General features: G+C 42.2%; 2 protein-coding genes across 2 annotated transcripts; one reads left to right on the top strand and one right to left on the bottom strand.

Annotated features, from left to right (window-relative positions):
- Window positions 1-126: 126 nt before the first annotated feature.
- sars2 (seryl-tRNA synthetase 2, mitochondrial) lies at window positions 127-10,174 on the bottom strand. The gene is made up of 16 exons (XM_041995398.1): window positions 9,750-10,174; window positions 9,105-9,200; window positions 8,645-8,674; window positions 8,314-8,454; window positions 8,170-8,224; window positions 8,012-8,075; window positions 7,833-7,938; window positions 7,675-7,722; window positions 5,099-5,207; window positions 4,881-4,926; window positions 4,704-4,791; window positions 3,126-3,238; window positions 2,884-2,977; window positions 2,668-2,760; window positions 2,497-2,562; window positions 127-388 (listed from the first exon to the last, which is right to left on the bottom strand). The coding sequence occupies exons 1-16, from the start codon at window positions 10,083-10,085 to the stop codon at window positions 248-250; spliced, it is 1,626 nt and encodes a 541-aa protein (XP_041851332.1). The 5' UTR covers window positions 10,086-10,174; the 3' UTR covers window positions 127-247.
- A 266-nt stretch (window positions 10,175-10,440) lies between these two features.
- Window positions 10,441-16,051, top strand: si:dkey-260j18.2 (uncharacterized protein LOC325231 homolog). The gene is made up of 5 exons (XM_041995798.1): window positions 10,441-10,917; window positions 11,234-11,387; window positions 11,468-11,546; window positions 13,435-13,662; window positions 13,759-16,051. The coding sequence occupies exons 2-5, from the start codon at window positions 11,234-11,236 to the stop codon at window positions 15,254-15,256; spliced, it is 1,959 nt and encodes a 652-aa protein (XP_041851732.1). The 5' UTR covers window positions 10,441-10,917; the 3' UTR covers window positions 15,257-16,051.
- The last annotated feature ends 461 nt before the right edge of the window (window positions 16,052-16,512 follow it).

Here is a 16,512-nt window from a genome sequence, read left to right as displayed (position 1 = left end):
TATATATATATATATATATATGTATATTTACACAGGTGATAAACTGAGAGATTTTCATCTGATTCCTGCTGAGTTCAAGTATGTTTGGTTATATTATATTTGAGGTAACAGGACATTCAATAAATATGACTCCATTGTTTATTAAGTATTTCTTTTCTCTCCAACTCCGGAGTGTTATCAGTGAGCTGGTTTCCACCTCAGACGTGAGTGGACCTCGGCTGGTGTCAGCACAGTCCACTTACGAGTCTCATCTGGTCTTAGGAGCAGGCCTTGGTGGGCGGGTGTGCTGGTTGGGTCCGATGTATTTCAGGGGAGTATACTTTGGCTTTTCAATCACTTCTAGACCCAAATAAGGCTGCAGGGCTCGGGGGACGCTCACCGTTCCGTTCTGAGGAGATGGAGACACACCAGTAAAGCAAAAAAAAAAAACTTCCACCCAATAAAGCGAAGCACTTTAAAGACCTGATGATGACTTTGGATCAAATTTAGGATCTGGTGTGATGTGTCTGTACAATACGAGTAATTTTCCCTCCTTTTCTCATTTTTATCTCACCGCTGACACAGGAATATGTAAAACCATCCTGTTATATGGTGGAAACTGCAACGCTAGCTTCAGGATTACATGAGAATCAGTATGAAGATATTCTGAAAGACAGTAGTTACTAGTAGAAACCACTTACATGCCACAAGTACCTGGCAGGGGTGTGTTTTATTGGAAGAATAAACTGATTCTTTGAAAAGGATGGTTTAGATCCTGAATAAAAAAAAAGAATACCACAAAATGGTCAATTTCTCAGCTTTTATCTTTTATAGATCCAAGTATTGGGGAACTGAACTGTTTTTTTCATTTTTTGTGAAATGCTGAGAATATTTTGCCTAATTTCCAAATGAAGCTACTGTTCTTTAGAGCATAACTTTTAGACTTCCATAACAACATTTACAATAAATAACATTTAGAAATCAGTATTTGGTGGAATAACCCTGATTTATAACCACAGCTTTCAGGAGTTTTAGCTTGCTCTTCAGCAGTTTTTCGTATCACTATTGGAACACTTAATACCACTATTTCTGTAAAAATCAAACCCTCCAGTTTTGCTCGATGGCTTGTGACCATCATGGCTGTGTGACATGGAGCATTGTACTGATCCAGGGTTGAGGAACACAGTCTCACCGTAAGGAATGTTTTTCTAGGACCCTCCTTAGATACTCACCGTAATATACACTGGTTCACTCTCATCTAAAAAACCCTAAGATCAGCTTCTGCACCAGGTACCAATGGCCAAATACAACAGTCTTTACATCTTTTCATGCTACACATCCTCAAAACCAAGTCTCGTTTTGGACAATTGTCTTTTTCATTTGCTGCATCAAATGACTGGAACAACTTACAAGAAACACAAACAAGGAAACCGGACACGTATTGTGTTTTCTGGCGCTTGTTATTCCAACATTCCAACTGTTTTTAAAGTTTTTTCCTGGTAGAATAAAGGTTAAATAAATAAAATGAGTTTATTAATGCATCCTTCACAAACACATCTGTACGATTCCAGCCTTGCCCCTTGACTGCAGCTGTCGAGGGCCGGAGTCGTCTACCCCTGGTCTAATCAGACGACGAGCAGGTCAGACTCATCAGAGAAGATCACCTTACTCCAGTCTTCTAAAGTCCAGTTCCTGAGATCTTTTTCAAACCTCAGTCTGACTCTTCTTTGCTTGATGAAGATTTTTTTCTGGCTTTTCATGACTTCCTGTCGGTAGGAGCTGGTTTCCAGTTGTTCTCGCTGTGGACTTCACCCCAGTCTGTTTGCCTCCATGTTTGAAGGTCACTTGATCATCAGCCTCTCTTTCAGTCCTAATTTGTTTTCATCCTCTACCAGACTGTCTCTTTGTGGTCCTCATTAAGCAGAATGAGATGAGCTTAAGAAGGAATTTAATTTTACCCAGAGAAGCTGATTTAAGAAGTCTCCTTTTTCCCCAGAGCTGTATTTAAAACATCTGGACGTTAAAGCTAAATGTTTGGACATATTAGACTAAAAATATATTTATTACTTATTTAAAAGTGATATTGAATTAAAAAAATCCTACTAAAATATGTATTGAACTATATGTAACTACGATACATATACTGTATAATGTGTTGTTTGTATATTACTGCATATTATTGTAAACTTTGTACATTGTGTTTTATATTTTTGTATTTCTATATTTTTTATTTTAAATATTTCTCATTTAAACCGTGGGGAAGAGCAAATTTCGACCCTCTGTATGTCCCGTTTATATAGTGGGTTGACAATAAAGCTGACTTTGACTAAAACACATTTTTAAGACATAAAAACCAAAAATGACGTGGGAGGTGTTGTGGTCATATTTGTGACTAAGAGAGCCTAGGCACAACAACAAAACTTAAATAACTGACATTCATCATTATCTGTAATAACAAACATTTTGTATTCATGTTTTCAGGAAGCCCTATCTACGCATGGCCTGTTGGCGTCTTACTTTGGTCTGGTGAGTCTCCAGGATGGCGATAACTGTTCGGGGAATGGCGCATGCTGTCGCATTCACCTACATTGAAGGGGAAAAAAAACCAGAAACAACAACAACATACATTATGGAGGTGGAATACTGCTGTAATCAGAGAGGTCAGTGCTTCCCCATCTGCAGCCTTACCGTGTGGGCGTACTGCAGGCTGCCGTCCTCCCTCTCATACAGGATGTTGAGGCGTCTGCTCTGGTAGTCTGTACAGTTGGAGGCACTGGAAATCTGACACACAGAGAGCTCCTCAAAAATCTGCATCACTGACAGAATGTTTGTGTCCACTCATCAGATCAGCTTGATTTCAATGATTTACTTTATATTTGAATTATGAAGCAGAGAATAGCTGACCTCTCCATAGCTACCCCTCCCAGGCATCCAGGCTTCGATATCATACTTTCTGTGTGCTGGCGGACCCAGTTCCTGAGTCGGCATGTCCAGCACTCTGACAGAAAACAGACCAGATAGAGACAAGGTGGGTAAGAATCTAACAAGTCACTGCAGGTCTGAAGGTCAGAAGTAGCATCTCCAATAAGTTAATGATGAAAACGCCTCAGATTTCCTTGGGAGATTGTACGGTAGTGTGCCTTCACCGGTAGTGTAGCTCCAGACCAGAAAAGATCTCCTTTTGCAAAGAGACAAACTCCTCCAGCAGTTTAGAGCTCTCCTCTCCCGTCTCATCAGCCGTCACTCCAAACATCTCCACCTGAATCAACACAGTCAGTCACAAAGCTCGTCAGTACATCCGGCAAGACACCGGTTAATGCAACCCAACAATTATCTGAATGCCCTGCACACACACCCGGCGCTACGGGAGGGCCCCAGTGGGCAAAGCCAGGCCCTCCCATCCAGCATTTTTATATACTTTTAAATATCACTTTCATTTATAATCGTTTAACAGTTATTTTTATAGTGGTACTAAATCATCACGAGTAGAATTAGTGCTTTTTCAGCATTGAAAAAACTTATCTCTTGAGTGTTTTGCAAGTTGTGTGCGTGTTTGTATATTTAATCTGTGTGTGCGTGTAATGATCAAACAAAATGCATCCTTTATCGCAATATTTGGTGCGAAGTCATTGGCTAGCTCCAATGAAGTAGTAGCAGACTGATACCTTTGGACAATGGACATAAAAAGTGGTCCAATGATAACATGAAGAAAGGAACACGTGTTAAGTGTCATGCCTTCAGTGTTGGGTAGTAATGCGTTACTCTTTAAATAAAATAACTCAGTTTCTGTTACCTTATGGTACTTTACTCCGTTACAAGCTAAACTAATACATTTTGGCCAGCACCTGTGAGCTTCAGCGGTGATGCAGCACAACCATGAGCAGTGTTGCAAAGTCTGCATGCAACCACAGGTGCATGTCCCTCCTCGTCTTCTGCCTCTCGAGGAATTATCTGCAGCTGGATTAAACTCAGTCCGGAGTCTGCTGCAGATGTTTCTTTGATTACAAAGTTGAATTTGCAAAACATGCAACAGTTTGGATGAGCTCTAGTTGCCTTTCTCTAACATGAACTTGTGTAAACTTGTACAGGTTAGTAACCGAGTGTTCCTCCGTGTTTCCTTTTTCACTGGGACGTAGAAGATTGTGTGGCTAGAGCATGATGAAAACATCTGTACTGTGCTGAGCGTTTGTCTTGTTTTGTGTCATTTTATCCATGGATCTGAATGTCTCTCTCATATCGCTGTTCAGGTTTTTGATTAAGAGATCTCAGCCTCAGACAGTCTGCCATTTCATTATAAAGTGTATTACTGGTTGAAATGACTGGACGGACTTTGTTATTTATAAATTAAATGTTCTATTTTCTGTTAAATCTGTCGTGTTACAGCTGATTTGTACTTGATACGATTTTAAGTGTTGGCAAAATTTTGTGTTTTTTTTAAGTAGAGGAAAATACTTATTTGAACTGTATTCTATAATTAATCTGCTTCAACATGGGCCAGATATTGGATTATTGAACTGGAATTTGTCCTCTTATAAATTCGAATTTCACTTGAAAAATGTCGCCCACAGCGATCAATTGCCCGACCTGCTGCTGTGTCCTTCTGCCGGGACTGCCTGCACATCTTTTATAGCTTCCTATTCAGTTTATTTTAAAAGAAAAAAAAGCTGGACTAAGTAAATCCAACTAAATCGATGTGTGCATCTGTGTGTTGCCACCAGTTTGACCTTATTGAAGTGATGAACTCTGTAGAGGCCCCATGTCTCCCTGCCAGTGTCTGTCTCCGCTCGGTAGCAGGTGCTGCTACACACCGTCCTGCAGTGACAGATGATAGCTTGAGTTAGTTACAATTACACCAACACTACTCTATCTACAGCCAGCTGAGAGTGAGGGCTGCTTCTAACCTGACGGGAAGGTCCTTCCAGTTTACTGCGTGATCCATGAAATAACCTGAAGAAGACGAACACATGCTTTTCTTAAATAGTACAGTAATTTATGCATGACTCACTAAGCTGTGAGAACATTTGTTAAAAGTGATTATTAGTTATCCTTAGTTACCAATATTAGTTATTTATTGGTGCAAGGAAATTGATTCTGATGGTGTAGAGAAGAGTATTCTCACCTGCCACACCAACCTCTCCAGTTCCCGCCAGGTTGAGGTCCTGGAAGCGAGCTGGGTCCAGTGAATAGACCTGAGAGCGATGGGCATTGGGTTGCATCCCACAGCCCTCCTGGGAGCAGAAGAAACAGATGACAGATTAAAACCCAGCCCTGTGTGTGGTTGCATCCTATAGGAGATATGGTGAAAGGTTCATGGTTTCTAGAACAAAAAGACAGAAGATCCATTTTAAACAGAGAATAAACGCAAATGTGGATAATTTTGATCAAATGAAACAAAGATTGAGTAGTTTTTTTTGGGGGGGGGGGCTCAGAATGACAAAAGGTACACTTGGAGAAGTAAAGATGGAGGCATCAACCACATAAATACAAAACCAATAGCCAGGCCCTGTCAGACATAGTGATGCCCCCTAACACAGATCAGAGATGGTTTATTATAAACTTTGCACAAAAAGTAGGAAATGTGTGTGTTTTTTTTTTTTATTATTTCTCCCCTAATAATAGGTGTTGTATTATACATCGTTGGAAAGCCTGAACAGTCACTGATTAGTTTTACAATGAGGTACAGTATAACTTGTAAGAATTGTGCTTCTGTGGAATGAGCAACACATCTAAATGTGAAGGTAGTACATCCCACAAAATGTGCCACAATTCCCTGTAATATTCTCCTGTTGGTGTTCGTTGTTGTTCAGATTTGCTTGGTTGATCGGATGGTTGCACTCTCCCACAGTAAACTGGGAAAAAAACAACATACATTGGCCATTTTTACATTTTGCACAGTCAGGGACCTCAGTAGTGTGTGGAAAATCCATACGCAGCATGGCACCTCATGCTGGTCACCAGCCTGGTCACATTTAGCTGTGGGATGGCATCCTGTTCCTCAACCAGGCGTTGCTGAGGTCTGGACTCATGGCAGGCCAATCCATCCGCTCCACTCCCAAATGCTGGAGGTACTCTGTGATGATCCTGGACAGGTGGGGTCATCCTGAAAGATGGAGTTAAGTCCCACATTCTGGAGATATGGGATCACCACAGTCATTCATCTGTGACTGACGCATAACTGGCAGCACTTCTCTCAAGAAGAGCAAATACCAACAGGAGAAAACTGCAGCTGTGTTATTCATTCCACAGAAGCACGATCCTTCCAAGTTATACCTCATTGTAAAGGTGAGTAATCAGGGGGTCCGCTCCTTTACCCTCTGCCAGGCGGTGACACGGGAGAAGTGATGACGAGTGGCAGAGGAGGAGTTTGCCATTTAAATGGGGAGGAAAGCGTTTCCCTGTGGAAAGAGGCTTTATAATATGGGTTTAAAAGAGGCGCTCTCGCCAAACAAGCCGTTGGATCTGAGCGGGTCACCCAGCTGATGCCCACGCTGACCACCCGGTTAATAAATGAAGAGTAAACACCCCCCACCTGGGTCGCTGCTGGGTCTCCCGGCTGGTAAATAATGCGGACCTAGGTTCTCTGCGGATGTATAAAATAACACCAGTTGATACTAGAAAATTGCTGTTATGGCATAACAGCACGTGTGAATGTGTTAATGCTAAATTATTAAACTATAATAATAATAATAATAATAATAATAATAATAATAATAATAATAATAATAATAATAATAATAGATTACATTATATAGTGCTTTTCAAGGCACCCAAAGCGCTTTACATTTTATCCATGATTCATTCACTCCTCACTCATACCAGGTGATGGTAAGCTACGTATGTAACCACAGCTGCCCTGAGGCACACTGACAGAAACATGGCAGCCAATCCGCGCCTACGACCTCTCCGACCATCACCGAACATTCATATCCATATTCATACACCAGCGATGCCAACACTGGAGGCAAGGAGGGTGAGGTATCTTGCCCAAGGACACAACGACAGATGACTGGGGGAGTGGGAATCAAACCGCCAACCTTGCAATCACTGGACAACCCACTCTACCACCCGAGTCATTGCCACCCCAAAAGGAATGCACAAAGGCTGAAGATGGTGGAAAAAAAGCTGATTATTTTACTACTGAAAACTACAAAGAATGATTATAACTACTTAAAGAAGAACAGACAATTTAAAGGAGGACTGAAGAGTTCTTATGGCTTAATGGCTGTGACTGGTTTTAAACCTGTGAGCTCAGGATCCATAGTCATCCTCTTTACCCACCAGACTATCCAGTCACACAGTACAGGCTTGGGCAGAAGCAAACTATTTTTTCCCCATGGTGAAGTAATGCGCTCTAGTCTTTCCACAATGGTGTAAGTTGAGGAATTGTGCAAAAATGTAAAAGGTTAAACTGAAATGCTCTGTTTGAATGAGCTGAAATGGTGGGATGTTGAATAAATTATGGTAAAATGCAGAAATTCATGCCTGAACTTTAAAGTTTTTCAAGTTGAAAGACTGTATTTTTTGTGAAATTTCCATCCACTTTGATTCTGGAGTAAGCATTACATGCAGTAACGTATCGATATAAAATCTTTCACTTGGTCTGCACACCACTAAATAGCTTATTAATAATATTCAAAAGTATTGAATGTGATGAAGTAATATTCTTTAACAGTGGAACAGGGATCTTGTACTCACAAATACTGCACCCTTCAGCATGTCAGGCACAACCATGGGAATGAAGCCCTGCAGGTGTCAAGAGGAAAACTCAAGTTTTACTCTTTACCACGTTAAAAGATGGTAACACATTTTCCTTTTGCAGAGATCATACTGATAATTTTCAAACACAACCTTACCCGTCGCTGCAGAGTGTCAAGGGTGAAGTTCTGGAGTGCAGTTTGAAGTCTGGCTCCCACTCCCCTCAGATAGTAGGACCTGTGGCCTGAGATGTGAGAAAGATGCCTGCAGCAGAAGACACACGGAGTGTAAACATCCCCACTCATGTAAGAGTAACAACAAGCAGAGTCATCCTCACCTCTGTCTGATGAGACCCAACTCCTCCCCCAGCTCTACGTGGCCTCTTGGTTTGAAGTCAAACTCTGCAGAAAAAAAATATGTTGGAATTAACCAAAACCCATCTGAGAATAAAGCCTGTTAAACATATTGAGACACACTTCACATCCCATCAGTCACCTGCTTTCTGTCCAACAAACTCCACCACCCTGGCTTGGCTCTCATCTCCAACTGGCTAAAAAGTCAAGAGAACATTTTAACTACAGACTTTTCATAGCAAATTTCTACTGAGATGCTCGGGACAAAGTGGGAGTGTGTCCTCACCACGTCGGGGTGGGTGGTGTTGGGCAGTCTAAGTGCTCGGCTGTAGTGTTCCTGATCCAGTTCAGTCTCTCTGAGGTAGAGCTCATTCAGCCTGTTGCGGACCTCCCGACCCTTCTGCAGGGCTTGGGTGTACTCTGGAAGCTGCAGAATAAGTGATTTCAGATTTTTTCTTGGACATGAAAAATGTGGAAAAAAGGAAGTGCACATGCTTCGAATTACCAAGTATATAATGGTACAAAGTAAGAATGTAAACACTGAATAACTCATAATGACAAAGATCTTGAATCTTGAATACAGTAAATAAGAAATGGCGTTGCAAGGTTGAACTTACATTAAGAAGAGCCTTTTTGTCCTTCTTGCTCTGTATGGGAAAATTATTATTCTTTTACAAATTGTGATAACAGAAGACAAGTTAAAGGAAATAATTAAGAAAGCTTTGATTGAAAACTAAGATTTTATGTAATTTAGTTTCTATTTTAAGCATCTTACTCACACTGAGGCATATTTGCACATACTTGCACATACCTGCACTACCTTAACCTGTAAAAATACTATGTAAACATTATGTTAATGTTGTTTATATTTATATCTATACTGCTTCTATTTTCTAATTTTAATTTGCTTTTATTTTGTATTATTCTTACTTTTTGTGCTGAAAGTACAATGAAAGCAAAATTAACCAAAGTCAAATTCCTTGTTTGTGCATACAGACTTGGCTAAATAAATTATTCTGATTCTAAATTATTCTGATTCTTATATCCATGACCAATGATATAATATCAATTACTCACCACTAGTGCTTTGACTGTCTCACTGATGCATTTCTTGTCCTTTTCCAGCTCAGAGATTTCTGTCCTTACTGCTTGGAGCTCCTGCCACACACACACCTACGATGCAAACACATACATGCAATCAATAGGATCAAAAAGAAAGTAGAGCAATGCTACTAAAATATACTAGAGTATGCAAATTATATTAGAGCTGCCTTGCATCAATATAACAAAAAAAACTACTTTTATCACTATATTATACATTTTATATACACACACACATATATATATACACACACACACACACAATATATATATATCTATATATATATATATATAGATATATATATATCTATATATATACACACACACACACACACACACACACACACACACATACATACATACATACATGCACAGTATCTCAAAGAAGTGACTACACCCTTCACATTTTTGGTAATATTTCTTTATATGTTTTCATGGGACAACACTATAGAAATTAAACTCTGACATCCAGAATATCAAAGTTTAGTTTTTATAGTTTGGTGTCCTGTATGTCAAAGTTTCATTTCCCATGAAAAGATATAATAAAATATTTGCAAAAGTGTGAGCAGTGTCCTTACTTCTCTGAGATACTGTATATAAATCGCCAACTAGGTTACTTACAATCTTCCTGACATCGTCCCCTCGCAGGTCCCCCTTCCTGCTTTCCACATTAGCGATGACTTTGTCGGTCTCCTCACACACGGCTCTCATGTCCAGCTCCGGCTTGTCGCTGTAACCTTCACGGACATGCTCGTACAAACTGCTTCGGGCTACATGCGAAAAGCGTTGCGAGATGAACACGTTTATCCTCCGCTTTGAACATCGTCTGGTTATCGGCTGTAGTAGAGTAAATGTAATAGCTCCAACTCTTGTAACCATGCCTATGCAGGTCGCCATGTTGGTCAAGTGACTGGTGTTGCTTTTAAGGAATGCAGGAATAATTAAAACCATGCTCATATGAGGCTCGTTGTCAGTTCTTCGTTCGCGTCTTGCGTTTATATGTCTGAATATGTGTTTAAATGTGAAAATTAGGCTAACAGATTAGCACGGTGATTAATTAATATTTCTTTACCTTTACCATTATCTATTATCTTTTCCGACATGTTTTGGCGGAGATTGTCCTAGTCTGTACTGAATGCAACACGAATAGAACAATGAATAAAAATAAAGTAAAAAAATAAATTGAAACTGACGTATTTTATGTCACATATATCACACAAAATTGAGTGCATTACTCGTTTTGTTAAATCTTTTAATTAACATTTCTATGAGACTGAAAACAGTTCAGCCCCAAATAATCGTCACGAGTCAAAGTTCAGCCAATCACATGAGCGGAAGTTTAACGTTGCGGTAATCCGGTTCAGACATAACAAGTGCGGCCGACAGAAGCTGAACAGAGTCCTTATCTTCACCCATAAAACCCCTGCTTTTCATCGTTTTACGACCAAGTCGGGCGCGTGGACACACTGTTATGGTGGAGCGATATGCGTTACAAAGAGACGTGTTTTCATAGAGGATACAGTGCTTCTTTTTCTGCTATTTTGGTCCGTTTGTTAGTGGTGATGGTGTGCACCGGGCTGGGTGAGCAGCGAGTAGCCTGACGCGGCTTCACCACAGGCCGGGGCGAGCCTTCCAGCTTCGCCCGGTGGACTCTGATAACCAAATGCGTCCGAGTGTCTGTTAGGAAACATTACACCTGCTTACAGTGGTTTACTTCAAACTGCCTCAACAATTCCCACAGAGTGAGACCCAGTCAGCTTTCACGGTGGAAACTAGAAGAAGAGCAAAGGTAAAGAAAGCTAAATATCCAGTCTTTTATCTGATGATATATCCGATAATTCAACTAGAGTTTGTGTCATTTGCTGCAGCCAGACTTATAGGAAATGTCTAAGGCGTTAATAATAGCTTGCTGAAAGAATATTAGAATGAAACTGACACTAAAACTAGTATGCTATCAAAATCTTTTGCTAGATCACAGTATTTCTCGTATTATCTGGGTCATATGTGTCATAAGTCTATTTATAACCTGAACCTAATATGTAGAACCTGTTTTCTGACTAGAAACGAAAGAAAAGTGCATGATGTATGTGTCCATTGCTGCTCAGATGAATGCTGTGCGGGGGGGCACAGTCACCTGGCGCCCCCAGCCATGGCAGGACGGGGATGGGGGAGGAGGGGAGCCTCTGTCGGACAGCGACTCTGAAGAAGAAGACTTCCCTGATGACAGCACGACCCCATTGGGGGACTACATTACACATGGTGAGAGAGACAACTGCTGAGGTGTAGTTTTCTGGTCCGTTTTCTCCACCTTATCTCTCCTTCCATGTGTGTATTTTTAGGACTAAAGCAGCTCCTGGATGCTCAGCAGCTGTGTGATGTGACTCTGCTTGTTGAGGGGAAGAAGTTCATGTGTCACAGGTATCTCACTCTGCAGTTCATACCAAAACAAGCATGCCAGTCACTGTTGAATGGCCATACCCAGGGTTTTAGAAATGCTGAAGTCCACCGGCCAGTATCGCCTATACATCTAAAGAGAACAAAATGAAGACCAGAATCTATTTATATTGGAAGGAAATTGTGTTTCACACAAACTACTTGCTCTATCCCACTACCTGTCTCTTTTCTCCATCTATTCTTTTTTCTTTTCGCTCTCTACCTCCCAACTGAACTACCCATTTCCTCCCCCATCGTTCCTGCCAAAGTGTGTTAAAAATGTTTAAAGTTAACTACACCGTCCTTAGTTTGCCTTGTCTGGAATAACAAAATACTCTGTCTCTCTTTCTCTCTTTTTAAAAATGAGAGCAATGTCATCGACTATCTTATCAGATGTTTATTTTTCTTTTAAAGCTCACAGTGACTGTTTTATTCTCAGTATTGAATATTGTAATGTCACATCTATGTAATGATCCACTCTGCTGACAACCAGCCTGTTGAAATGATGTGAGTTGATCTCAGAAACATATTGCTATGTCCATATTAACATATCACTCCATACTGAACTCATGCAGCTTTTTACTCTAGCATTTACATATCTAATTACTCATATCATAACCATATTTATTACTTCACATTTGAACAAAATGGGAAAGATAGCAAGGAACTCCTGCTTGATTATCAGCACAAAAACCTGAACCTAGCAGATAGATGGAAGTTACTTTACCAAAATTCACCAACAGTGTTACATGTTTCCAACAGCTCCACTTCTTTTCCCTCTGTATGTGGATTGTATCTTCCTGGAGCACCAAAAGATTCCAGAGTAATGTCTGTCTCGCCCTATAGCAGCACATGTCTTTCTCCTCTTCAAATCACCTCATCATCACATCATCACCACTGCTTCTGTGTTCTGATTGAGTTTCAGATAATTAAGGAGTTTTGTGGTTTTCCCACACATCAAACTGCAAGTCTTTGCTGTTTGTGGAGCTGAAATATCTCCAACGCTTCGGATTGATTGATCACTGAGCAATGAATGAGCAGCACTGCGATGCATGCTTTGCATGTGACAGTGGCAGACAGAAGAAGAAGTTCCTGCCTATCCTGACAGTTACTTTCCACTGTGTTCATGTTAACTATAATTATTAGTATGGAAATGAGATTAGATTGGTAATAAGTTCTAAGATATAAATAGTTTAGTTTATATTAGAATATAAACAGTTGGTATGGAAGGAATCATCAGTCCACACATCACTGCTAACTGGCCTTCTCAGATAACCACGTAGCTCAAAAGCATTTATCTTATACATTTTATTACATACATAGTGGAAAAATAACCGAGGCCCAGACTTTGGTGTCATCAAAGGTACCTACAGCCATGTCTACCCGTCCAAAAGGAAAGGCACATACGCTTATATTTCATCCAACCGCCTTTAGCTTTGATTACAGCAAGCGCTTGCTGTGCCATCGTACAGTGTCACAACATTTATTTCCTAGTTGCGTTAATGATTTACCAAGATCTTGTAGTGATGATGGGGGAATCAAAGCACTGTGCAAAGTCTTCGCCAGCACATCGTAAAGGTTCTCAATGGAGTTAAGGTCTGGACTTTATGGTGGCTAATCCATGTGCGAAAATGACTTCTCTGGACACATAATGATGCTGAACCTTGACCTGAGCAAATGCAGCAACACCAGATCAAAGACTGTCCCCACAGGCTTGTACAGTAGCTACTAGGCAGGTGTCTTCAACCAACTATTTTAAAGTTATTATTAAATGTATTTATCAAGCTACTTTCTGTGATCAGATTAAAACTAGCTCTGAAAGCTCTGAAAACAAGTATTTTCTTTCTCCTCCCCGCTGTCACCCTCCTGTCAGAGTCCTTTTGGCGGCTGTGAGTCCATATTTCCGGGCCATGTTCACCAGCCCTCTGGTTGAGTCCCGCCTCACCGAGATCCGACTGGAGGAGGTGACGCCGTCTGTCATGGAAACTGTTATCCAGTTTGTGTATACTGGAGAGGCAGGACTGTCTCTGGACACCGCTGAGGACCTGTTTGTGGCTGCCAATCGGCTTCAGGTCTTGCCCCTTCAAGACTTGTGCTCCAGGTAGAATTTACAGGCTTAAAAATGGCGTCATTAACACATGTGTATGTTAAACTCTCTTGTTTTGATTCCTTTTTTCCATTTATCTAATCCTTTCAGGTTTCTGTTTGAGCACCTCTCAGTGGATAACTGTCTGGGGATGTATTCTTTGGCTCGCTCTCATCATGACCAGCTTTTGCTGCGGGCCTCCCTTCGGCTAGTGGCCCAGCACTTTCCCCGGGTGGCCCGACAGAAAGACTTCCTCCTGCTCGACCACGGTACTTTAGGCAGCCTCCTGAGCTCCGACCGCCTGGGCGTGGACTCTGAGGCGGAGGTGTACGACGCAGCACGGCGTTGGGCGGAACACCAGCCTTTGGATCGCTACTCCCATATGCCGGCACTCCTTCATCACCTGCGTCCTGGACTGCTGTCTCAGGAAGAGAGCCGAAGACTGAGCCAGGAGCTGGGGCCTGCTGCAGCTGGAGAGGGCCTTGGGGGGCCTTTGAGACCACGGGAGGGCATGTTTGAGAAAAAGATTGTCTGTGTGGACCTAACGCCTCGGGAAGATGATAATTTAGCTTCAAGAGACTACACAGTGGACTGCTTTGATCCTCGGACTGGAAAGTGGGAGAAGTTGGCTGCACTTGGGTCACTCGTCAGCCCTGGCTGCACAGCTGTGGGTGACAGGCTGTTCATAGCAGGCGGGATCCTGCGAACAGGCTCTGTGTCTGCAGCAGTGCACGAGTATGATGCCGTGTCAGACAGGTGGATAGCACGACCTGCCATGGTCCAGCCGCGTGCTATGCTAGGTCTGCTGGGTTGTGGGGAGTCGCTCTATGCCTTGGGTGGCTGCAACCGCTCAGCTCTACTGGACTCCAGTGAGATCCTGGAGCTCTCTACACTTCAGTGGGGGCCCGGGCCTCGGTTACCATTCCCACTGCGTGCCTTTGCCTGTGCAGCACTGCGAGGACGACTTTACCTGCTGGGTGGAACCACGCTCGAACAGAACCGGGCTGTGGTTCACTCAGGTGTGCTTATTTATCATACCATGACAGACTGCTGGACTCGAGTAGCGCTGGACTCTGGTGCCACCTGCCTCGCTGGAGGCGTGGCAGTTCGAGGAGGAGTCTGCGCCATTGGGGGATACATGAGGGATACCACCAAGTTCCTGGATGGAAACTACACCAACCTGGAGACTTTGGACGCTACAGGCCGCGTGCTGTTTTTTAGAGAGGGCAGGGGGTCTGGGGTAGAAAGGGAGGTCACGGGGGGAGGAGTGATGGTCAGCGCAGACCAGCGGGGGGGAGCAGGTGGCGGGAGCGACCGTGCCCCAAGTCCTGTTGTTTTCCCCGGATTGCCTCGGCGGATTGCAGCAGGGGGTGTGGCCAGGTGGAAACGGAGGATTTACGTGTTGGGTGGAGAAAACGGCTCGCGGTTCTATGACAGCGTGTACTGTTGGAAACCTGGTTGGCGCAGTTGGGTCCAGAGACGAGAAAAACTCCCTGGAGATACGGGAGGAGTGAGCCAGTTTGGGTGTACTACTCTTAAATTCCCCAAAAAACACATCCTGTCCAGACTGAGACTAGCCAAAGAAAACTGCAAGAAACCTATAGACTAGTGACAGGAGCGTATGACTGATGCAGTTATTTCTGAGGTCATCGTCGGCCTCATGCAGTGTTTGTGTTTGAAATAAATTCAAAATTTAAATATCTAATTTTATACAATCTGTGTGCAGCCACCAAACACGCCTATAAAAAACTGGATTGTCTTCAGTAAACAGGACCAGTTGAGTCAGGAACTGGTCACAAGCTGGGCAACATGCAACTGAATGTTACTCTGTTCATTATTAGTCAGAAGAAGAAAACCTTGTCACAGAAGAGAGCCTTTTAATTATTTTCATAAAGTATGATGTTATTTTTGGCTTTTAGGTAGCGTAATATGTTGAAGGTTGTTTGGAAGTCATCTCAATGCTGTGAATTTGTCAGCAGGATGTAGTTTAGAGACATTTACTGGCATTCTTCCAGCCATGCCATATTACATTTTATTTATTTATTTTTTTATAAGTCTTTTAAAGTTCCTCCCCTTTTCTGTCTAAAGGCCAATTGCCACCGGGTCTATGTGCACCGCGGCCTCTGGAGCTAATCGTAGCCATTTTAGTCCACGGCTCACACCGGGTATGTGCAACGCTTGTCAGAAGCGTCCCCGAAGCGTCTTGTCGTGGCCCTCTGCTAAACATACTGTTGGGTCTATTTTTGATGGAGCACGCTTCCAGAAGGCATCAAGCTCAGCAGTTCTGATAGGACTAAACGGCAAATCAGACATTGAACAGCGTAAAGCAGTGGTCGGCAACTGGTGGCCCGCAAGCCAAAATTGGCCCACCGCCAATAATATCTGGCTTGCTAGATTATTGATTGAAAAGAAAAAGAAAGTAGTGTAAGAGTTATGTGTCACTGAGCACAAACATTGTGTTTACAGCGCTGTGTTAAAAGAACACCATGGCCCCTTTAAGAATGGACACTAGAGCTCACACAATGTTAAATTAAGAAAGTAAAAAACAATTTTGTATGGAACACACACATTACACAAATAACATCTCACACGTGTTTAGTTGATTTCTTCACACTAAGCTGCTTACCTATTGCAGATTCAGTCTTCTCAGCCTGGTGCAGGTCTGCAATTGTGTTTCTGGTGTCCTTTGACAGCTCTTTGGTCTTGGCCATAGTGGCGTTTGGAGTCTGACTGTTTGAGGTTGTGGACAGGTGTCTTTTATAATAACGAGTGATAACGAGTTCAAACAGGTGCCATTAATACAGGTAATGAGTGGAGGACAGAAGAGCCTCTTAAAGAAGTTACAGGTCTGTGAGAGCCAGAAAT

The sequence above is a fragment of the Melanotaenia boesemani genome, chromosome 9 (assembly GCF_017639745.1).
Source record: "Melanotaenia boesemani isolate fMelBoe1 chromosome 9, fMelBoe1.pri, whole genome shotgun sequence".
Lineage (NCBI taxonomy): Eukaryota > Metazoa > Chordata > Actinopteri > Atheriniformes > Melanotaeniidae > Melanotaenia > Melanotaenia boesemani.
This window is presented reverse-complemented; position numbering and strand designations above follow the sequence as displayed.